At 32.0% G+C, this 26,499-nt stretch overlaps 2 protein-coding genes across 2 annotated transcripts in view; both read right to left on the bottom strand.

The window, feature by feature from the left end:
* The window catches only part of LOC145937669 (uncharacterized), a 98,944-nt gene that overhangs the window by 32,745 nt on the left and 39,700 nt on the right, over nt 1-26,499 (bottom strand). The gene's annotated exons all lie outside the window — the stretch shown is intronic.
* Nucleotides 908-25,964, bottom strand: LOC145937667 (uncharacterized). Its single transcript, XM_083040862.1, has 5 exons — nt 24,976-25,964; nt 18,469-18,888; nt 17,351-17,570; nt 1,427-1,582; nt 908-1,050 (listed from the first exon to the last, which is right to left on the bottom strand). The coding sequence occupies exons 2-5, from the start codon at nt 18,772-18,774 to the stop codon at nt 926-928; spliced, it is 807 nt and encodes a 268-aa protein (XP_082896988.1). The 5' UTR covers nt 18,775-18,888; nt 24,976-25,964; the 3' UTR covers nt 908-925.

The following is a 26,499-nucleotide window of genomic DNA, read 5'->3' as shown; positions in this document are numbered from 1 at the left end:
TAATAGTTGCAAGTGTTTTAGAAATATCAAATAGATTAAATTTATCGTAACGTTCCTTCTGTGAAACCTACTGCTTCGAATTCAATGTAGTGTCGTAAATTAAAAAAAAAATTGTTTAATAAATTGTTTCAATATGAAATCTTCAATCCATGAGGCAGGCAACTGTGCGATCTCTTGAGTAGTCATAAAATTTTCAAAATGTGTTCATTTAATATTAGTCTAATATTCGCAAATAGATTCGAGGTCTTCAAATTGTTGCTGAACTTGTTTCCATTAAGTTCGTATCAATTTTTGAACGCAAATTTAAATTTGCATTATAGAATGCATAATTAATATTTATACTTGAATGTAATTATAAGTATTCTATTGTTATTATTTGATCAAAATCAAAATGTGATAATTTCATTGCTATGCAGCACTATTAAAAAATAACCAAAATTAATTAAGAACTTTGAAAATAAATAGATAAACGTAATGCTAAATTTTTTTTTTCTAAATTGTCTCGATATAAAATCTTCAATCCTGATGAGAAGTACGAGATAAGAAGTACGTGATAAGAAGTACGAGACAGTGTGATCTCTTGAATAGCCACAAGATTTTCGAAATGTTAATTTAATGTAAGTTTAATATCCGCAAATATATTCAAGATCTTCAAGTTGTTGCTGAACTTCCCATGAAGTTCCCATTAAGTTCATACCAATTTTTTTGACCGCATAAATTTGCATTATAAAATGGATAATTAATACTTACTTGAATGTAATCACAAGTATTCTATTGTTAGTACTTGATCAAAATCAAAATATGATAATTCCATTACTGTAATATATGCAGCAGTATCAAAAAATAATCAAAGTCAATTAAGAACTTTGAAAATAAGTAGAAAAACGCGATGCTAAATTCTTCAAATTTAGCGATTATATATGATTCAAGGTGGAAATAGATATAATATAAATGGAAATAGATAATATATTAAATGTATAATTATAAATGACAAAATCACAAACTGTGCAATAATTCGCTGAATAATTTTCAGATGACGAATTATTGAAACTATGAAGAAAAAAATATTTCAATTACTATCATATTCATTATATAAATATATAGTAATATATCTAGTTCGTCATTCAAATTTTAATATATTTTAATTTTGTTTTAATATTTTTTCATCTATTCTTGTAAAGTAAAGCATTCTTTAAAAAAAGGTTAAAATTATGTATTGTTTTATGTTTTTAAAATCTATTGATTCAAAAATTAAAGTTAAAAGTTTGTATAATTGATTATGTATACATACTAAAGTATGTATTAAAACAAAACATTTTTATGTAATAGTTTTTATCGAAAACATATGCACTTGTGAGATATCTTTTTTTGTAAAAAGATTTATCTCAAGAGAGAGAAATATATTCAAAAATTAAAATGTACTTACAAAGTTTAGATATGCAGAATTTGGCGTCATCTAACGTGATTTTTGCATAAGCATATTTGTGGATGATAGCAACGATTTCGTTCATTAAAGATTTGATGATGCGAATATCGTATCTCAGGAAACACTCCAGCGTATATTGCAGCAATTCCTCGAGATCTGAAATTTGTTGATTAAAAATTATTGTCTAAATTGAACCGAAACTAGATGTGGATTGTGAATATTGTGATTAATAAACGAAAAGTACATAAACGGATATTTAAAGGCATTTAGAAATCATTATAGTCTAAGGTCAAAAATAAATAAAAGTTTGGAATATATTGACAATCTTCATAATTCGATATATGTTTGTCAAGTTTTTGTCGTGTTAAACATTTCGTCGCAAGCGGTCAGTAATCTCATTTGCAAATTATAATTATTTGCAATGTATTAAATCTTTAAACTCGACAATTCTGATTTTACTTCTTAGTAAGAATTAATTTAACGCTTTCTACATGTGATCCATAAAACGAGATTTTTCTTTTGCATAAGTTCGCTGTGATTCTCAATTAAAAAGAATCTTTCTGAGAAATCATTTTTTCGGAAACTTCATAAACATTTTAAGAGGCATCTGTAAACTATCATATATATAATATCCGGACAATATTCAAAATACCAAGTACCCGGATAATACTCAAAATACCCGAATATTAACGCTCTATCAGAGAAGAGAATAATATCGTGGAACCTTTACTCGACCACAGAATCATGGACATCAGTTTTCCGGTCGTTATGTTACATTATATTATGATATATTAGACATTACGCCAACCAATGACGATGTATCTAGTCGCTATGGCTCCGCCTCTACCAGGGACTTCTCTGGATCGTTTTTAAAATAAGGAAATAGTCCCCTCTCACCTCCCCTGCTTCCACCCTTCCTCTTCCGTTTGCACACCATCTCTACCCCACTCCGATAGCTCCCTTCCTCTCTTTCTCTCTCCTGTTTGCCGAATCCGACCTGCGCGGCGACCCGACAGAATAGACAACAGCATGATGCAGGTGCCGCGCCGCCGGGACGCCTGGTGTTGGTTCCCTCCTTTTACGCACGCAGGTGAACCACGGCCAACCACGTGCTGTTGTGCGCGCGTGTGCGCGGCAACACGTGTACATCGTGAGAACGAGAGAGAAAGAATAGAGAGCGATGGGAACTATGGGAGGGGCCGGAGCGAGTAAGGGTTTCGGAGAAGAAGAGGAGATGAGTTCGGAGCCCTTATCGATATGGAGAAAAGATCAAAGTATAGGTGCGCTTCTCGATTTTCTCGACTTTTAATAAAGCCGATGTATAAGTCATGGTAGTATGTACGCTAGTATCTTTATGGGGCACACTAGTATTCAAAGATCATCTGTTATTTAACATTAATATTACCAAACGATGTCACTTTACGCAGAATGCGATACGATGCGCGAACGTCACAAAGTAATTCATGAATATAAGCAGCTTAATCCGTTAATTAACCCTTGACTCTCGAAGCGGACGCTTGAGTGACACATATACGATCATTCAGTCATTTTATTTAATATCTCGTTCTATTGGTGTGAAATCCGTACTCTGAGCTTCAATGTATTAACATTGCAATTTCATGCTTGAACAGATGAAAAAAAAAAAAAAAAAAAAAAAAAAATAGATATGTATTATAACGCAAACGTGACTTGATCTCGCATCAATTCACGTATTTTTTCATTCCAAAGATTAAGGGCATCGTCACATTGCGTAATCATATAGTTAAACAGCTTATATACATTTTGTTATACGAACATAATTCTCATTTACATGTCAGAAGAAAAGTGCTGAGTGCTGAGTGCTGAGCGCAATATCACAGATCTAAAATCCGCCTCTGTTACTATGCGATTCTCAGTAATCGACATGATTGCGCTCGTATTATCGACGCCGAGATCGATTACGTAATACGAAGAGGAATATATACAAACACGATATCGTTTCGGTTCTATGAACGGCGCGATACGGAGATGCGCGAAAAAATGAATGACTTTGTCAGTTAGCGTATCTCATCACGATGTTTATATTCATTTTTTTATCCGGACGTTAAACGAATTCCTTCGCGGAAGAGAAACGGAGGAGCAGAACGTTGGACCGATGAAATCAGTCTGATAATATTTGGGCATGTCGGAATGATTACGTAGCACGAAGATGACGATTATTATGAATGGTTGTACGTACTCTCTGATTGGCCCGTCTCATTCAAATAAACACGACGTTCTGTGCATAACATTAGCAGCTATAGATAATTTTATATTGCAGTCAATGTTTCAAGACACACGTATAACATAGCCTCGTTAATTCTCCCTTTTACTTTATTTCTTATTAATATTACATCTTTTCGTATATTTTCCCCGTATTTCTTACGTTTCTTTTAATTATAGAGTTACATAATAATGACTGCATTAATTTACTTGTTTTAAAATAATAAATAAAATAATTACATAATAAAAAATATTTTTCTTTTTAATTTATTTGTATATATATATGTATAATTCTATAAGCATCTCCAAATGTTTTCATTTTTTCGAAAAACTGTATATCATAACTTTACTATCTTTATATTTATTAATTAAACTCGAGTAATATTAACTGTATGCACAAGCTAGAATCTGTTAACTTCTTTGTACACAAATCTCAAATTCGTCAAAAATGTTTTGTTTTTCATGCAGATAGATGTGCACAATAGAAATTAAATAATATATACAAATGTTTCATAGAATATACAGCTTGTGTTACATCTATGTATAACATATGATAAGCAGGTCTTGTATCATAAAATAGGAAATTTTTCTTAAGATAAGCGATTTATATCAATTCTACGCCTACATCGATTAATGATTAAACATGTGCACACACGTGTGAAACTGTAGAAACTAAGAAATGCGATCAGTAGTATCTGATAACAAATTTGCGATAAGATACGAGATACGAGACAGCAGTTGCATTTGCACAAAGTGCATATGCGATATCAATGAAGATACTTGCAGTCCATCATCTCTATTAATAATATAACGGACAAATTAAACTATTTATTGAGTGTTTAATAAATGTTTACCATAACATGTAAATAAGACAAGTTATAAAGTAATAATTGTCTTGAATAAAAATAAAATAAAAATATTTTACAAAACACTATCGTAAAAACGACTTAAAACGTTTATCACGCCGGGCATATCATTATATACTTAAGTATCATAACTTTGATCTAAAAATTTTATTTTTATAATTGTGTGTTAAACACACATACAGCTATGTATAATAAAACGTACAGGAACATATACTTTTAATTGGATCTTTTCAAAATAGATATGCGTGCATTTTTATTTAAAACTACTATTTTTACCGCGAGATTAAATAAAATAATTCTATTAAATTAAATTTGATTCTGGTTTAATAAAAAAACGAGTATTACAAATATTCCATAAATATTATATATATATATATATATATATATATATATATATAATATATTTATGTTACAGCTGTGTTAATAGTAGTGCTTAAGTTAGCCCTTATATATTTTCTTTATTCATTGATATCCTCTCGATATCATATCACACCTATTGTATCGGATTTGTCTCGCAAACTACCATTAGATCATAAAAAAGTAATAATTAGTAAGCATCAATCTGCATGTCTAGTGAACAAAGATAACTATGCGAGTTTTATGATATGGTAGACTCTTTGATCGCACGAGAACGCTCGTTAAGCTTTGGTGCCGCATCAGTTTCGACTCTAACGAAGGTAGGACGCTGCCGACTTTGTTAGATCCTCGTAAAACGTGTTCCTTAACCCGTACCACGAAAAATTTCTCGGGGTCGAAGTGCAGATCGTAAAAAACTAACTATGAGAAACGCGCCACTCGTAAACCGTTTCCGAGACTGCGGGATCAGTATGAAGGTTAATCTGAGAAATCTGAAAGTTCGATACTACTACATGATCGACCAGCAAACTTTAACCTCCAAAATCATTACTGCTTCTTGCTATCGAATGTAAATCGTGCGCCCGAGTCATATAAAAAGATCTTCAAAAGATTTTCAAAACATCGTAAAAATCTTTTGTTATTCTCGTGCTTTATATATACAACTCCGAATTGCATGACTCAAAGAGGAAGATATAATATGTACATAATTTAAATATAAAAATTTTAATATGTACAAAATTTAATGAAAAACTTAAAAAAAAAAAAGAAGAGAGACAGTTGTCACTTCTCAACTTATTATTTTACCTCATCAAAAATATTATCGAAATATTATGTTTATAGCTATCCAACATATTCTAATTATATAAGAAATTAATCCGTTGCAAACATGATAAAGGTCTTCAGGCAGTAGGTAGAACAATAGCAACCGTTTTTAGCACATCGACACATCAACCGAGAGGATCCGCATATTTCAAGCTTGTCATGAACGAGAAGCTCGTATTGCATAGTCAAACGCACTTCCCTTGGTTGCGGACCGCGGTTCAGCATCGCGTTGGACACGACATTGCACCACACGAGGGTTGTGGGTACGAAGATGAGAGCTTTGTAGCAATGATACCGTTGTGTCGCTGTGCGTAATCGAAACCAAGCGTTGTCGTGATACGACTGACAATGAGAGACCCGTTTTAAAACGACGAGAAACACGCGAGATATGTTGACGTAACCGAGAACCATGGTTTCTTTTTTGTAATATAGGTATATGATTATATAGTCTATTTTTCGTTACTATAAAATCCGTTAATAACATAAATATTAAAGCTATCTCTTGTCCATATGATTGACTTAATTTATAAATACAAATAATAATTATGGAGAATAATTTAATATACATATATGTATACACATACACACATATAAAAAATTGATATTATTTATACATTACATTTTAAAATTCATCATTAGTGCTTTGCCAAGATATAAAATAAAAAATATATAAATGCAAATGATACACATATATATGTATATATTAATGCGTAAGAATTAGAACAACCTAGCATGAAATTAATATGCAATATAGATCTGCTGAATAGAAGAGTCAAGAGTTGAATGGTACAACACTTTTATGTGTGATATCATAATACAACAATATTATTACAATATGCTACGGCACTTGTTAAGTACTATTAATTTTATCCAAAGTGCGGTAAATCAATTTAACATCGCGTAGTAAAAGCACAGACATCTATACATAGACTGCTAACTTCCTTATATATCTGTATTGAAAAATTGACTCCGAAAAGTATTGTGAGAAGTAAGTTTTTGTGTGACTTAAGTAGGAAAAAAGTGGTGAGAGAGTGCTATATATTGGTTGAAATTCAACAAATTTCAATGTCATCCTATTTGACGCATGCGCGTGAGTTTCAGGGCCATGTATTTCGAAGGAGTTTCTAATAATATATAGGAGCAGATTAATAATATATAGACGTCTGCGGGTAAAAGTCGATGATAAATGTAGAGGAGTAGTTATAGATTTCCGATTATCTTACTTCCTGGTCTACAAGAGCGCGCGCGCACGCACTACAAACCCCGCTTATTTCAATAAAAATAATATAACCGAGAGGAATCTTTGTCTCTCTTTTTCTATCTGCAACATATAATTTCTCCATCGCCTATAAAAATAGTCAACGCGGAATCGCAATAAGTTTCAGCGGAAAGAGTCGAATGAAGGAACGCTCGTGAACGCTCGTGAACGCTCGTGAACGCGGCTTTTACGAGACACGATATTTCGGAAGTAGTAAAGTTTCTATCCTGTCAAGCGTTCGCATAAAATCCCTGCTCGCCAGCCACTGTGGCCCAAACAGAAGAAACGTAAGTCGCCCGTTTACTCTCGATTCGCGAAAAAAGGAATAAACTGAAAAAAAGGAAGGGAAAATATAATTCTAGTATCTTCTCGATCGCTTAGCGACGTGGGTGGCCGATAGTACGTCGTTTTTTCGTTAATGTCATTCACATCGTGATATATGTAACATCGCGATCATAAAAAATTATTATAATAAACAATCAAATTTAAAATAGCTTATTCATCGAGAGATACGAGGATTTTATAATTAAAATAAATTAACCACGACAAATTTAAATTAGATCATTTTTTCATACATATGGAAAAATAAGAGAAAAATTCTATCCTCAGTAAAATTTGTTTTAAAATTATTTGCCAGCTTGATATCTTAAGCAGAATCATAAATTGGATCGGCGTGATAACTTTTAAGAAGAAAACTATAGTTGACCCCTATCGCATATCCTTCAAACAAAATTGATGATATTATGCTGGTATCGAGACAAAATCACTTGCCCCATATATAAGTACTGCTACTACTATAGAGGCACCGTTGCCTATCGATGCGCGAACGACGTACAATGTAGAACGTGGAGCAAGAGAAAGGGATGCGAAAGAGCGAAGGTTGGCGGGGCTAGGGAGACGAAGCAACCATAAACACAACCGGAGACTGCTCGAGATGCCGCGAAGATCGTTGCCCTCTCGGAAGAGTACGAGAGTAGAAGCGGCAGCCGTAAAGATTTTAGGACTCTTCGGACACGCGAAGTTAGCTCGCGCGGAGCTTCGCGAGAATGAAAATGAAGCCGCCCTCCGCTCGTTTCCGCCGTAAAATTTCTCCCCGTTCTTCTTGGACGTTCCCTCAACGGTTCGCCCGAGTAAGCATCGACCGAGAGAAACGACATGAAAAAGAAGAGGGATAGCAACGAGCGCTCGCGTATTTTTATGTCGCGTATATATTTGTGTGCTCGAATAGCATGCACGAGTATGTGCACTGTCGTCGGATCGTCGTCAACCACTGGGCATTATATAATATTTTACGACATTTTTGTAAGTCGTAGGTTGCCCCGAATAGATAAAAAGGTATGGGGGAGGGGGAGGAGAGAAGAAAGTGACAGATCGTTTTAACCCCGTACCTCGTAAAAGAGAGAGCCGGTTCGACTCGCTAGACTGTGACCAAACTTTATTATCCATCCCTCGAACCGCTCCGTCATCAGGTGATCAAGTCTAAGCTGTGATCAGTACGTAAACACGCAACAGTTTGTTCAAAATAAAATTAAATAAAACAATAATATATGTTCAAATGTCAAATAATATATATTATAACACTTTAAACTCGATTATCTGCAATTAATATTTTTTGACAGAAATCAGCTAATAACTATCAAAAATAATAACTGAGTTTAAAGTATTATAACATATTATTTAAAATGTATTATAATTATAATTTTTATAACATATTATTTTAATTTTTAAAGCATATTATTTTTAAAATTAATTAGCAAATTAACGCTTTAATCAGCTGATTTCTGTCAAAAATATTAATAATTGCATTACTGACTCGAGAACTTAAACCGTTACTTGTGTAAAATGAAAAGATAAAACATGACGCGAGAGTACATATTCCGCGACAAAATAATTTAGTTCCTCTTCAGTAAAGCACTGATATTCTGCGGTTAGATAAGTGTTGCATATTTTTTAAATAAAAAATAACAAGAATTTGTATGTTAACAACATACGATATATCTGCTGAAATTGATCGAATCTCATCCCTAAATGCTCGGTACATATCATTTTTCAAATGTGATATTCAGGAAAGCTATTCGATATTGCTGCATCTATTATTTCACAGAAAATGACAAAGTCTATTCGACAATATTCTGCAATTATCTTATGAAACTTGCAGGCAAGATCAATGTGTCTGCAACATTGCGCCCGAGTAATGATTTGTACCAATTATATGCACTGTGAATCATTTGAAGCGATCGAGAAAAAATTTGAATTTAAAAACTTTTAATTATTTTGATCGTACTCTGCATATGTGATATTAATTTTATTCAGTATGACAAACTGCGCTTTAATTACGATCAACAAGCGATCAATTATTATGCGTAGTTTTACAAATTGAATCCTACTCGCAGTGTCGAGTAACAACAAACTATTCCTATAAGCACACATTTCTCATTACATTCCGTGCGAGAAAGCCGTGAGCGTAATTGATTAACATATGTATATAAATCACGGTATGCTTCGTGTTTAAACAGAATATACATATGGCGCTATCACATACGGATATCTTCGATAAGAGAAAAAAAGAGAATGTTAAACTTTAAAACTAATATACATATATAAAATATAAAATATTTGAATAACATACACCTATATGTATTAATGAGTATATATATTGAGTTCCCACCGTACGTATTATATATTACGCTTATAATAACCAGCGTTCACAACTATGACAATTATATCCAAGAACATTTAAGCATTAATAATTTCCAAGTATGTCCGGTAAAATCGATCGATTCCGTGAACCAACATGCAAAACGAACCGCAACAGGAAACACGCTTTTACTGCTTTCTACTTCGTCACACTTGATTACCCGTCGAGCATCGCGTGCTACGAATTGTAAAATATTAAAAATACTATTTGCAGACAATTAAACGAGATAAATCGATCTATTTAATAAAAAAAAATATATACATATTGTATATAATCGGAGGCATTTTGTGAAAAAAATAAAAAAGATAAAACGTGTAAGAGATAAAATGACTTGTTTGGAATCGTTCCCTCGGTATAAGCGCGTCTCGGATGACAGATAACGATCGAAGCGGATCGTGAAAAAGAAGTCCCGATGGTATCGTCGAATCGGAGCGATGACACATCAAGCGAAAGCAAAGAATCGAATTTTACCAGCGTGCATTGTATATATCGTTGCCGGCGACGAGTCGTAACTTTCGCGTCAGTGACACGACGGCGGCAATAACTAAAATCGGAACACAAAGGATGGTTTCATCCTTCTCATAAGAGAGCATAAGTTCTCATAAGAGAACAAGAGATGAGTCAAACTAATGCGGGAACGGTTTGACTCGAATCACTAACACGAAAGATTCGTCCAACAGGCTTTTGAAAAAATCACGCGAGATCACGGTTTGTCGAATCATATTTTGTACATTCGTCACGGTTACGATTACGCGTCTTATATTAAATGTATGATATAGATACTTTTACTTAAATAAAATACTTTATATTTGTGAAAAATAAAATTAATATAAGAATATATTTTGTATATTTTTTGTATTAATTTTAAAGTAAAATTAACACAATCAAAAAGCATATGACTATCATTATTGCCATTTTAATGAAATATATACAAAACGTGCCTGAAATAGCAACATAAAAAATTGCCTTGTTAAACGGTAAGATTTTGTAGGTAATTTTCTTTTCCAAAAGCATTATGTTCATTGATTATAAAGAATTAAAATAATTAATTCTTTTAAAAATTGCAAATTAAAAATGTCAAGATAAATATCGGATAAATATCCTTTCAATCTTTATATATAATAGATCAGGTAATAAATAACATTTTGAAATAAATAAAATTTCTTATATTCTAACGTTAATATATTCTTTACACACGCGAGAGATTGCTTATTAGTTATTAGTATCTAACGTATATGTTAATAAAACTCAAATATTCTTCTTTCAAGCGTTGAGATAGAATGTTTTTAATAGTAAAAAAAAAATATTATAAGTTATCTTCTATAGAGTGCTATCATTTGTACGCACTATCAATGTATGGTGAATTAATCACGTTGAGAAACGTTGTGTGAAAACCTATATGGCATAATATCACTTCACATCGCGCTTAATGTTTTAATCAAGAATTATATTCTCTTTACCCTTTCATTGTACATCAAGACATTCACTGTTGCGGGAGGGCAGCTATTATCCACCTTGAACTAATCGCAAACTTATTGCCTGTTAATAGTGTTTGTACGATAAAGCCATAAACACCTTTCGCGTAGGAATGGCTATGGATATCATAATCGAATTGATAAATTCGTGATCAGAGACATCAAAGCCGAATTAATTTAAATGTAGAAAATTACAAAAGAAACTATGTATTTATAGAAATTAAATATTTTAAGTAACAAAAAAAATGTTTCTTAATAAAATGTATATATACATGTTAGAACATATAAATATACAGAGAATACATATTTAGATATAAAAAAATTAAGTTTGATAAAATAATAATAGATTTTTTGATATAAAATTGACTTTTGATAAAGGGGAAAGTTAATCGCATCTTATGTTACTTCTATTTTTAATGAGTCTTGTTTGTATTCGTGAAAATTTCAAAGCTGTCGCTATCTAACACACAGATAAGAGGCAACTTGTTACGCACTATAATCGATGGATTAATCCTCATAAATTCGGTCACTGATACAACGGTTCGTACGGTCACTATGTATACGTATTAATGTAGTGTAATATAAATTGTATTTCGTTATAATTTTCAAACTTAACATAAAACAATATTAAAATTACATTCCAATTAAAATGTGATTTAAATATTTATATTATGTGTGATAATGCGCGTAGATAATTTCTTGACAACGAAGACTGATTGGAAGATCGAAAGATGAGAATTTTAGAAAAGTTCAGCCTATATCCCCCCCAATAAAACAAGAGTATTGATTTGCGCCAGCGTTTAACTCTATATTGATTAGCTATATTTAATTTCAAGGAGAGAGAGAATATATTTCTAAAAAATATATTTTCAATATATGCTCCGTTTGAAACAATGCACAGATATATGAAAAAATGATAACATGTTTCATGTATAATACTATAATATCAAATTATAATCCTCAAAGAAATTGTAAATGCCATCCATGGCGGCACGTGTACTCTTTAAAAGCGGCGGCTCTATTTCAAAAGCATTTTATATGTAATGAATTTATATTTCTACCGATTCTCAATCAAAGAATATCCGAAAATGATTGCCGAATTTGTAAATGGTTAATACGAATGAAATGTCATCACGCGCTGACCAAACAAGAAAGAAAACCGACACCGAGGTCTTCACGAGATTTACGAGTAGGATTTTCGGTAGGGTCGACACCGAAAGAGAACTACGCGGTCGTAAAAGTCTCAAGATGATCGAGAATCGAGCGAGAGAACTCTTGCCATCTCATTCTATGTAACCGCAAACCGTTTTCTTTCGATTAACTTTCCGAAAATGATGATTCGTTCGGACGCGTAGAACATGTGGTTAAAAATCGAGATTTAAATTTCTATATTTTTCTAGAGTATCTTCACACGCTCATTAGCCAAAATCGAAAATACGAAGTAACGAAAAAGAATCTAAAGTTACAGATTTATCTTCAAAATAATAGTCAACAATATTTTTAAAAAATTATTTAAGAGTAGGTATATTATGTGTGTATATATGTGCAACTCTTATATAAGACTTCGTAATCGGTCAATTACAGTGTCATGCAACTAGAACAATAGCAATAAAGAACGTGATAAAAAAACGAGAGAAAGAAAGTGATAAAGAAGCAATAAATTCGGCCAGTTTATCACGGTTCCTAATCTTCGTGCGTGCTTTATTTGATAAATTAATATTTCTTTGATCTACCACGAAATGCGTAACAGGAATTAATCTTTACAACTGATCAAATGTCTTTAAGAGTTAAACGCTAACAAAGGTTATCTTATTTTATTGAAAGAGTAAAATAAATGTGTAAAAAGAAGAAAAAATAAACATAAATAATAAGTTGAATTTGAAATTTTCCGATATATATATATTTTTTCTTATACTATTATATTTCGATGTTAAAATCAGGATTTTTGGAATTATTACGTGTATGATGTGGTCTGTGTGAAACGACGATCACGCGTTACGATTTTGCGGGTCACGTTCGCGTAAAAATAATGACGAGCAATGCGTTATTAAAAGCCCGTATTCAATGCCTCAAAATGCAAGATCGTAAAGTCAAATTTTACAACCCCATATATTCGCCGTAATCACCCCTAAAGTTGAAGCATAATCCCTCCATGACGTCATGGCGAGTACTGGCTTACCGTATTATCGAGTGCCATGCCACTTTTCCATTATCGCCGATCGCGTACGAGGAGACGCGCTCTTTGCTGTGAGTAACCCGATAGTTAGGTCGCGCACACACATACGCTGTAAATCAATTAGCGTGTTTATTGTTGAACTCGGTGGTGACTCTCGGGAAACTCACAGAGGGATACGGAGGATAAACGGCGCTCTCAATGATCTCTCAGATAAATTCTCTTATCCTTGTCTTTAATGTTTAATTTTGAAAACGCGAAATAATATACCATGTTCACAATAATTACGCATCAGGAGAAATAATACGCCACGATGAAGAGAAAAGATTGGTTATAAACATACTGTTCTATGTGAATATCTTTTTCTCTTCCCACTGCATTTCCTCGTTCTCATAAAAAGAAACATCATCCTTCTCATTATATATAGGAAAAGGAAAATTGTTAGACGCGCGCACATAGCTGTATATAAGTATCTCTTTAAGAAAGAAGGATGAGCTACTGTCAATTCAAGTTTAGTTAGCTCGGCACGCAGACTTTCGCTTCCTTCAGCTCATTTACGGGAACAAACTATTTCATCCGTAAGAGAACAAAATAACGATAACTTTTAAAAACGAGCAGGATCGTAAAAGCAAGAGCGAGCTCCTAGGTTTCGGCTTTGGTTATAAGTTCGTATTATATTAGCCGGGTTCGCATTGCCTGCCGACCAATGGGGAAGCTCGTAAAACCAGGGTTAACATTCGGTCGGGTTGTCAAGTGAAAGAGTGGCTTGAATTTCGTTGGAATCACTGTGAACGACGTTATAAGTACGCTCCTCGCTTATGCACCGTGTCTCGAGGCTTGCGACTAAGTTTTTAAAGTCGAAGATGACAAACGCGCGACGCGACACGTGGATTCTTCGGCTAGATTATTATCGAAACACGAGACAAAACAACATACTATAATTATTTTCTAAAGAATTTTTTTCTCGCAAATTTTTATAAATAAATCATTTTAAAGCACGTATTTTATTAATTTACAGTAATTACTGAACAGAAACAATCTGTAAAAAAAATCGAGAAAATCAAACATTAACAACGATTGATCAATTTAACATTCGAGAACAGTCCGAGAATTGTTTCTCCATGAAAGATGGTCCCTCTTTCCTCTTTGTCGAATGACATTTTGTACAATGATCGTATAATGATATAATGATATAATGATATAGAGATTTAAAATATATGTGCATAAGGCTAAACAATAACTTCCTTTACTACTAAATGCCAGTCTTTGTTCCTCAACTCTGCAACGAAGAAGGTCTTATTATCTCGCCGTTATGCTTTATTTTATAATTACTTTTATTGCAACCTAGAACGATATCATGGTGATGTAGACAATCATCATCAAAGTTTGTGAACTTTGGCATTTCATCTATAGTTTTAAAAAAGTAATATAAAGTTTGTTTAAACTCGATTAATATTTTTTGACAGAAATCAGCTGATAATTGTCATAAATATTACCCGAGTTTAAAGTATCATAATATATCATTAAAATCATATTATTATTTTAATGTTTGTAACATATTATTATTTTAAAAAATAATTAGCAAATTAACGCTTTAATCAGTTGATTTCTGTCAAAAAATATTAATTGAGTTTAAACAAACTTTATATTATTTTTAAAAAAATATTCTTTTTAATACAAAAATCGTGGAATAGCGCATGCATAGTGCGCGCTTGTGTTCTAGTTATTATAAATTATCAGAACTTGAAAATTATGTATATTTTGATATTCCAAGATATAAATTAGAATTCCAAAATTATAATAAGAATAAATACCGATTTGGAGCATGGTAATTGCAAAATTAATTATTTTTCGACCAATTAAAACGATTTAAGAAAAAAATATTTCCAGAGTTGTTTTAACGACAGAAGCAACGTACTAACGATATTTTTTTAGACGAAAGCAAAGTATTTACGATTCTTTTCTTTTTATTAATAGCGCTATTAAATTCTAGTTCGGCTTCCGCTGAGAACTGCGATAACTGCCGGTATTACGCTCTGGCACTGTTGTTAGCTACCGGTGCTGTCATACCGTTACAAAATATCCAAGAAACCGGAATGCACGAAGACCGGCCAACGACCTATCGCTAGATAGCGAATCTCACTTCGGTCGCGATGTTAAGTCTCTTTTTCCTTCAACCATATTAATTTAAAATTAATCAAAACATCCGCGCGCTCGTAATTCGTACTTTCGGACAGTTAATCATTTATCTTCCCCTCTTTCGTCGCGAATCTTTTTTGTACTATACCTTCGTACTATTTTTATATTCCTTACATAAATATCACAGCTTAATGAAAAACAACAATCAAATGACAAACATTTTTCAACACGTAGAAATCGCGAGCGTAAAAATATATGCGGCTATTAATATTAAATGAATTTTTAAAATATTTTTTTCACTGAAACTTTTCATATTAATATTGTTTCCATTATAAAAGATGAATTTTGTGAATCTGCGAGAGATGGAAAAAATCAGGAGGATGGAGACTAGAAGAGCATGCAACAGGTTGGCAATCTTAATTTTCATCGCGTATATACATATGTATGTGTGTATCAACGAGCAGATGCATATTAAATAGATGATCCATATGTACATATTAAGTAGGTATATATCCGTGCTGTGTATATTAAACTTAATGAAAACATTACTTTTTGCGAGCAAGTGAAAAGGTTTTGAATAACAAAATACGCGTGCAGTACATAGCACAAAAAACTAACAAGAAATCAAAGCTTGTAATAAACAAATAGTGCTATGTCAGCTGCTCATAATAAATTAATAGTTCACAAGCAACTGAGAATTTGGTGATATCCATTTTACAATGGATTCCAATGTTTTAATATATTGTTCTACAAGTATAACGCTGTATGAAAATTTATAATAAAAAATAATAAAAATAAGATAATAAAGGACCAAATATAAAATCGTATACATAAAAAAAATAATCTCACTTGTAAGAGAAATTTAAAATGTATTTTAAAAAAAAACTAAAAATTTCTGAAAGATATAACATAGATTTTGCACAAAAAATTGATTCATTCATCTATAATAGTTGATTATAGATGCATCATTACGTAAGCAGTCAGATCGAAATGGAATTTCTTATTCAGATTAATGAACAGAACACGAAACGAAAGTAGTCAGTATCGTCTGCAAAATATGTATCGATCTAACAAAATAATCTGAGACACTCGGCAATATTTGTCAAGAGACACGGATAGTATCTCAGTGATCTATACATGAAAAGTACGTGTGATTGTTTATCTTTCGACATACTATTGTAACCTTTTAAAAATCTAAATTTCGTATTTCATATATTAAAATATGATGCGGAAAAATATAATTTTATATATTTTTTCCGCAATTATATTATCCAAATTATTTTTAAAATCATAAACAATTACATAACTACAATTATATAACAGAAGAAAAAAATATTGGAACAGCTGAGAATAGATTTTTTAAACATATAAGATCCGAGCAGCTTATATGTTTTCGAATATATGTATTTAGCCCCATGTTATAAATATCGTTGTTACATCACAATATAAAGGTCAGGATATCGTCGATTGAATAATGCGTTATAGATGTTACTATAATCTACGTGAAATATTTAAATGCCAAATAAATGATATCTTGCGCATCAACGAGTGTACGTTGAAGAGATATTTGTGGAGAAATCGTAACTCTGTGACGACACGACGCGGCGCGACGCGATCCTATCGAATGTGGGAGAATATTACTGTCGCTGTGAGTAACAACAGCTGACTCAATGTATACATAGAGTAATCATGCATTTCGATTTAATCCATAAAGAGAGTTGTGCAGAGATACGAAGTATTTTCTTACCTACCAATTTACTTCGTATTTATATTCACAGATTCAATCGTATGGTTAATTTACGCTACTTATATACTGATTATGTAAGTACTACTTGGATAGTATATTTTAAAAACTACATAAAAAATGTATGAATGTAAATGTCAACTTTACTTACACCTCGGAGAGATTATTTCCTCCACGTTTTTTTCTTGCTTATTAGTCCTCAGCTCATTTGTCTTTCTTCGCTTATTTGACTTTGGTTTCTTAGATAACGAAGGTGCTGTTGCCTCTTCCTCTATTCTTCCTTCTTCCTCTTCCTCTCTGAATTGCAATATCAATTCCTTATCTATCACAAAAGGCGTTATCTCTTTTGAAGGATCTAGAGGAATCCTTTCCTGGTAAAAAAATCGATTACAATAGCAGAAAGAAAATATTGGGAAATACATCACAGTTGCAAAATATCATAATACGTATATAATCTTAACAGTAAAATTAAAAATCGGTCTGTTCTTAAATAAATTCGGAGAGTAGTCGTTTAGTTTTAACGTAAATAATACGTTAAAAATATAAATCTATTTTTGTATAACACAAACTTTGAATTATAATTTCACAATAAGTATATTTATACAAATTTCCGTAACCCAAATCCGATCTCTGCAATAAAAATAAAACTAATAAATGTTTATCGTTAGTTGAAGTTTCGGCTACATGATAGGTATTTCACGGTATTTTAGATCGCCAGTAAATATATCTCTTTTATCTAAAAGTATATCTAAATATTTACGCTGTCTTAATAAGATTATTTGGTAATCACTTTCTCAAACTGTGCATAAACGTTAATAACATCGAATTAAAAATTTTTATATACCTATATGATCGCACAGCATATGTCAGCTGCATTATTATCGATACGATAATAATTGTTTTCAACACTAAAGATCGTATATGCACATACGTAAATAAATATGAATTTAGTGATATTGAATTTATACATATATTCGCGCGTTTATTCTATTTAACTCTATTAAATATAATGCGTTTTTAAAGATTTTTTAAAAATCAATACAAATAAAAAAATTGTTTATTTTCTAAAAATATACAAAATATTGTTTTCCACCGAAGCTTAACCATCAATAAAAAAGGCGCAAAAAATTTATCTCTCACAAAAACCTATTTCGATTACCTTCGTATAAGTACTGATTAATATTTTGCAACTGCAACTATATATATTATATACAAAATTCTCATAATCAGATTATATGGAAGAACAAAAAAAAAAAAAAAAGAACTAACCGGTAGATTATGTTTCTTCCTCAGCTCTTTTTGCTCTTCTATTTTTGAAAAATTCTGCACCGCTCTGGTCTTTCTTGTCTCAACTGCCGATCTCTTTTGTTCAGCTCGCACTTTACGGCATTCTGAACATTTGCAAAACTGGCCTGGGCAGATGCTCTTGTGGCCAAGAGAATACAATATTTTCTCATTATGATTTTTGCACAATCTGCAAATTGCAGTTTGCCGTGGTTTCGTATTCTTTTTCTGGTCCGAAGGTTTAGACAAGTCTTTTATTGCCTGTTCAAATTTACTATATTCAGTATTCATAGCGCTTATAAATTTCTATTATTAATACATGAAAAGCGCTAATCTCTTCTGTTTCTTTCTCACGATAGGAGAAAATCTCTTGACGATGTTGAAGAAACTGATTCGGACAACTACCTAGATGAAATAACGGCAATTATTGTCTGTTACTTTACGCGCGATTTACGCGTAAAGTTATAGTTCGTAAAACGCATTTTTCATATTGCTATTTAAAAGTCTTTATATTTCTATTTTCTAAAATAGCAATAGAATGTTGACCATTAAGATGTTAAAAAAAAAATTTAAATTAAAAAATATTTAATTTATGGTAATAATCTAAGAGGCAAAATATAAAGAAAAAAAGCCTATCAATAATCATTTCTGTTAATTGAAGCAATTATTTATAATCCTGAGTTTATTTCAATGAATAAATTTTATTTAAACTTGTCGATTCGATGTTTCGATATTTTACTAGAGAGTAAATTAAATTCGTCAATTTATTTAAGGATGACGCTAAATTCACAAGAAAATAATTCTTATATAATAATATTAGCTGTATTTTCTCGAGCAGAGTATAGTTAACATTTGTCCTGTTGCTTCGACAATCAATACGCAATATCAATCGTCAAACCGTATCTCGCCTGTGTAGATTATTCATGATGGATCAATACAATGTAACTTTGCCACTTTCATGATGATCGATTTAAGAATCGTGAAATAAGCTGATAACATTCGCCGTCGGTCTATGTCATCACAAACACCGCTCGGAGAATAAAGGAATGCTTTCTATCTACCTCGGTTATAATAACATGGCGGTTGTCTTTGCTTTTGATAAGGACAAAAAAAAGAATTTTTAATCGATTCAAATAATCAACGTTATAGCGTGACAGCTTGTATGCATCTATTTTTACATTGGTTCAATACAAAATAAATTGTATGTTTAGTAGTATTCGCTATTTTTAAGCGTATTTGTTAATGTTATTATAGATAGCTATTAGATTTATTCGTATCACGCTTTTAAATAACACGCATTAGGAATTAAAAATTGATCGATTGATTTTATCGAATAAATATTGTCATCGTATATATTCTAATAAATTTTGCATATATTTTATTATTAAGTTGCATAATATTTTTGTAATAATCTGTTTCTTTTGTAGACTAAAATAAATAAAAAAATTTTTAAGTGACCTTTTGAAATCAAACATAATTTTTTGTATGATTGTTTTTACGTTGTATATACATAATTGCAAGCAGACAGTTTTATTAAATATTCTCTGTTCAATATATGCTCCTATTAGTTATTATTAATCAGAAGTTGATAAGTAATAAGATCGGCTACCAGAACTGTCAATAAAACTGCCGATTAGCAAAAAAAAATGTTCACCCATAGAGAAAATTTTGGTCGGTAATTGCCAATTTAATTGAGAGTTCTGATAGTCCCCCGAAGAGTTCTATCAATTATCCTTAACCAACCAATGTGCTAAAATTAATAACAAAAAAGTTATACGACCTCAAAGTTGCGAAAAAATGTGAAGTTAGCTCCCCATAATTTCAATTGCTATTTTCGATGCTTTAAACGACGGAACTATTTCTAAAATTGATAAAGAATTTTAGAACTCTAATAATTTTTTTCAAAATGTAGAAAATGGAGGGCCAACTTTACATACTCAAGATCTATTATTAATGGTTATTCGTATATCTATGTTTAGATAAAGAATATCCGAGCCTGAAATAGATAATGGATAAACTACATCTACAAAAATTATGATAAATTCTGACACGGCTAAAGCCACTGTGAAGGGCACAGGAGTCACGATCTCGCTAAGGTAAAGATAAATTTCTACTAACGCCGCCGTAGATGGTCATGGCAGGTAAAAGATACGACATACAAGAAATACAGCGCATCAAAATCCTTCTCATTAAATACTCATGACTCGTCTAACAACGAAAGATCACAAATTACACATGAGAACAGATATTACAAAAAATATTATATAAATCTTACTGTTTTTATATTAATAATTTCATTATTTATTCTTTTTTTTAAATATATAAATATCATCCAGAGTAAAGTAAAATTTAGAAATGGATGTACATATATTTTATTATTAATAAAAAATAATATATAGTAAAATGTCAATTAATTGCCATTAATTCAATTAATAATCAAAACCCGAATAATTTAAATGCGTCGAGATATTTATTTCTACAAGAATTTCCAATGTTAGGTAAGCTAGAGTAACTAAATAAAAAATAGTTATATTTCGCTCTTTCAATTACCTAGCAAATATTTTTAAATTAGTCCATAATGTACATTTTTTCTAATTAGTGTACTTAAAACATAAAATAATCAAAAAACATACAAAATATTATCAGAAACTGTGTGCGGTGTAAGCAATATAAATATAATTTTCGTTATGAAGAAAGTTTGCACGAAAAATATACATCGTGTATAAATATCGATTCATGTTTTGCACAAATTCGCGAATTGTACGATGCAGTATTTTTTAAATTTTGGAACTGATGAATCAAAGTCGATCAAAATTTAAACTATAAGCAAAACTTGATAATGAACATAAAAAGAAGTTTCGATTAAGGGAAGGGGGAAAAAAAAGGATTCGTATAAAAAATTTATCCATCAAGAAAATGATAAAAATAAAAATAAAAACGATTTAATAAAGCTAATTAAATTTGATTACTTTTAATTAATATGCAATAAGGAAATAATGCTATTGGAAATTGCTAAAGCGTTTGTCCGCGAATGCGAGTATGCATGTTGCAAAATGCATTTGTTTTAAGTAAAATCGTATAATAGCGTATAGCCAATTATTATGATTTTTCAGCAAACACGAGTTCTGAGAAATATTCGTCACTATCAGAGTTCTCAACGTACTACACTTCTTATTGTTAGAATCAAAGGAAAATGTGATTCACAAGGTATAACATTATAGTTACTCAGAAAAAACAAAATCACGGTTACAACACAAAATTTAAGCGAACCAAAACATTTGTACACAGAAATTTATTATGCCCTGTGTGATATGGTGTGTGTGTGTGTGTGTATATGTATATGTATATATATATATATATATATATATATATATATATATATACACCATATATACGTATATATATAATTGATATAAAATTTAAAACGTGTAGATAAAGAATTCGCAAATGTTATTTCTTAGCATCATTACAATTACGGATTTTTAATAACGTGTGTTATACATTAATAATTAAATTAGTAAACACAGTGAGAATAGATATTGCAGTAATTTCCTATACAACTTTTAATCATTTCTACTTGAATGAATAATTTTTTTTTATATTCAAGCATAAGAAATTTAAAAACATTTAAAAAGTAGTGAATTTTAACGCTATAAAAATGTTATAAAAAATCATCAGCAATGATGTGAGTTTTATATAGCATAAATAACATTAGCAGTGATCGTTGCTTTCGTTCGCGATAATAATGTCAGAGGTTTAAATTCGCATGCGCGATACGAGTATCGTAGAGTCACGTAATTCACAATATCTTCCACGATGACTTGACAAGCCGATTATTCATATAGATCAACTTCGATGCGTAAGGAAAGGAAAGTATTATTTATCAAGAAATCGTGTAATACAAGTGAATCTCAAATATTATCTCATTTCCAGACGCAAATCTACGATAATAGTATTAAATTATACATTCGTGCAATCGATTACATAATTATTTAATCTTATTTATGGCTTAAAAATATTATCTTCGTAAATATTTCTGTGATTTCTATTTAATTAATTTTTTCTGCTTTTTTATTGTTTTTTATAATCTAATTAATCTGTTTTTTTCCAATTAATTTTTTTGCGAAGATTAATAAGCTAATTGATTACTCTAATATTGCACGTATCGCAAGAAATTTTATCAACAGAGAGTCTTATCAACAGAAGTTTTTATTTAAAGAAACGCATTACTGAAATATAATATCTATATAAATAACAATATAATATAATAGAGATGTAAAGAAAGAGAGAGTATCAAAACTAAAACCACAGATAGAAATCTCAATGTGTTTACGAAGGCAGATCCGACTGTAAGCCAATTACGCATAAATTCGTGCTGTGCACGCGAGAGAGGCTCGGAATAAATCGCGTATACATGTGTGCTGCGTCTCGATGTTATCGCGATGAAATCGCCGCGAACGCGATTCTCGCGAATAGATCTTAGTAGTGCGAAACGCGAACCGCGAAACGCAGTAGAAGAAGCGAATATATCTTCGCCTGGTTACATTGTGCCTCGTTCACGCGACTTTTTAACCGACAACGACTTCCTGGCACGTCTTGGCAGATGCCATCAGTTGCGACGTACAGTCGTTCATAAAAGTGTCCAGTCATTCACGAAAAAAACACAAAAGTGCATATATTTTTAAAACAATTTTTGACAATTTAGCGTATATATAATTATACGTATATATTATATATACGTGTTTCGTATTGCTTTTATTTTTCATAATTATTTTATATTGTTATTAAACACAAATTATAAACTTGTAATAATACAAGAAACAAAGATTAATTTAAATATACATTTTAGAAAATGTAATTATTGAAATTATTATTAACAGTAAATTTTTTCGTGTTGCTCATGCTTATCCAAATACCTTCGTAAATGACTGTATCAAAACGAACGACCTAATCAGACTTGTTAGATTTCTTTTTGACTTTCTCTAGTGTTATCTGTCACACTTCGTCATTTGCATATGTCTCCTGATCTATGACAACTATATTGTAATCTTTCTAATTCTTTTATTCCCCTCCCCCCGCATTCAATAAACTTATTATTATTATTAATATTTATTATTATTTATTATTATTATTTATAAACAAATTGTGGCTGTCCATTTAGTTTTCATTATAAATTTGCATAGCGCAAACTAGTTTTACATTTTTCTTAATTCTGACTTAATATTTCGGTAGATTATAAAATATATAAAAGTATACATATATATACTCTATAAAAAAATCTTTCAGTTGAAATAAAAATATATATACACAGGCGAGATAAACACGTTTGCGTTAAAATATTGCAGATAAAATGGCAGACTAGATATAGCTATTAAAAGATGGTATGAATTTTTACAACGATTTTCTCATTGCGTTTAATAAAATTAAATGACTGTTGTAACCTCAGACTGCGACTTGCGTCGATAAGATCTCGGTAGACGAGTGAATGAGTAAGTAAAGTAAGCCCCCATTTTTTCTAAATTTTGAAAAAAATATTAGAGTTCTGGTTGCCCCCTTAAGAGTTCTAAAGTTCTCTATCGATTTTAGAAATAGTTCCGAGAATAAAAGATTGTGTGGAATCAATTAAATCTCACGACGCGACTTGTCCAAGATACAATTGCACCAAGTTTTTTTGAAATAAAAGCATGAAAATAACATGAAACAGATTCTCGCGAACACTCTAAGAAATTTGTCCTTATTGCAAATAAATAATCGAAAGTTACACGTCATCGAGAAATTGACAGCGCGTTCCGCGAAATAGCTACGTAAAATTAGCATTGTAAAAATTGCGTACTAATTTTTCAAGATTGGAAGTTGATTTAAATTTATTCAGAATGCACATTTTATTTTGATTTATGCGAACTTGTACTATATATACATGTACATAAATAAAATGACAAGAATTACATTATAAAGTATATATTCCCTTGTTTCCTTTTCTTTTGTTATACATGATATTAAAAAGAACCACGTAGAGAAAAAAAATAATTTAAAAAGCACAAATTGAAATAAACTCAGAATATAATTTTTTCAAATATAATGTGTTGTATCAATAAATAATTAGCATTCTGTGCAATTGTTTCAAGTGCCTCTCAGCTTATGTATCATGTCATGCACAACGTATGCTAGTACTTTTTAATAAACTCTACAAATTATGAAAAAGAGAATAGTCGCACGCGAAAGTTAATATTGCGATTATTTTAATACATACTTTGATCAAAATTATTCAAAAAAGTAGATCACTTCAATATATATCATACGAGTTTCCTCGGAATTATCAATAATATTCAATGAAAGTATGTTTTTATGCTTGTGATGTCACTAATATGCTTTGTTTATTATTCGTTTCTATAGACGTTATTTGTACAGTTTTACCGAGAAGAAAACGCGCGTAGCGACTGATGCAACAAAAACAAGGAGACAATAATAGAATTCTCCGCGATATAGAATTACCTTGTATTTTATCTCTCTCTCTCTCTCTCTCCCTCTCTCTCTCTCTCTCTCTCTCTCTCTCTCCCTCTCTCCCTCTCTCCTTTCGTCCTGATGGCTGTTTCCGCGTAACGAAGGCTTCGTGGACGATAAATTGACGGTCGTGCGAGGGTCCACTGGTTTTCTTGACACACGCGAACACTGTATCTAACAATCACGCGAGATCTATCGACGCGGCACACTCGAGATTGAGAAATGTGTATCGTGGATTTCGTTCGCGCCCGGTCAAAATATGCCGACGTAACTGACTGAAGTTTGCCGCACGTGCGCACTCTCGTCAACGACCGCGCGATAGTTGCAGATTATTATTGCGATGCGCAGTATGCGCACACTCCGACGAGTTATGTATTTCGTGTGCACGCACTGCACGAGATACTGCAATTATATATACAGGTGATAGGAGAAACGTTGCAGGAAGTCTCCGCCTCCGGAAATGTACGATCTTCCCTTCTCTGCCACTTTTCTCTCCTCGTGTGTTCTCTTTTATATATCCACTTACATATGGATATATCTTCCTCAGTCTTTATTAGTCTGTCTCCCCGATAATAAGCGGTTCGGCGACTTTTTCTCAACGAAACACGGATATAGCGACGATGATACGTTTCGAAAGAACAGTAGCGCGACAAGACACGAAAGCGATAAAAGAACCGCCAACAAAACACTTATCGCACACGCGCACTTTGTCCCAAGTTCGTTTCTCACTCACACAAGTCCTTTCCGTTATTCCTCAGATATTCACTTTTCTTCTTCCTCGTCAGCGATTACTTCGAACACACTAGTTCGATTCTGAATCCTTCGGTTAATGCCGAGAGAATCATCGACGACAGTCAGTCGCTCGCGAATCATTGACTGGTACGCGATTACAAAGCAGGCGGTAAGAAACGGCGAAACGAACCGAGACACTGTCGGAAGACACCAAATACACTCGATCCGCACCTGTAGTCCGTAACTCACTGAAAGCAGTAGTGGTAGCGGCGGCAAAATACACGTCAGCCGCGGACGCCGCGGGGGGGGGGGGGACACTCGGTGGGGGAACACGTCGCGGCAAGCGGCGATTATTCTCCTGCGGCGCACGGGCGACGGGTGGAGAGGAGAGGGACAGTGCCTTGCGCGCCGGGTAGGAAGGATACATTTGTGTAGTCGACTGGCACACGAGAGGTGGTATGGCGTGGTTTTCTAGACGGAATGTCGAGATTTTACGATTGAACCCATCTAACCGAGACGATCGGAGACGATCGACAGATCGTTAAATCTGTCGCGTAAATTATATATATATATATATATATATATATATTGCGCTACGCGATGACGCACACTGTCAAACGACTTGACATTCTTTGGCATTTTTCTGCTATTAGCTATTATATTTCAAAAATAAAAATAAAATGGTATAATAAAATTTAATAAATTAAATAAAAAGATACTTAAAATTTCAAGATGTAGAATTTCCAGGATATTTGCAATGTGCAGAAAGCAATTTAGAGATTA

This window comes from Prenolepis imparis, unplaced genomic scaffold, assembly GCF_030444845.1.
Source record: "Prenolepis imparis isolate NDT839.2.m4 unplaced genomic scaffold, iyPreImpa1.0 SCAF_6, whole genome shotgun sequence".
NCBI lineage: Eukaryota > Metazoa > Arthropoda > Insecta > Hymenoptera > Formicidae > Prenolepis > Prenolepis imparis.
This window is presented reverse-complemented; position numbering and strand designations above follow the sequence as displayed.

What these genes read in the sequence shown, in the direction of transcription:
- LOC145937667 (XM_083040862.1), bottom strand. Translation starts at nt 18,774, where the DNA reads ATGAATACTGAATATAGTAAATTTGAACAGGCAATAAAAGACTTGTCT. An exon ending in GGAAATAATCTCTCCGAGGT is followed by an intron (nt 1,583 to 17,350) that starts GTAAGTAAAGTT and finishes AACAAATTTCAG; the next exon opens with ATCTCGAGGAATTGCTGCAA. An exon ending in ATTCTGCATATCTAAACTTT is followed by an intron (nt 1,051 to 1,426) that starts GTAAGTACATTT and finishes TTTTCTTCATAG; the next exon opens with TTTCAATAATTCGTCATCTG.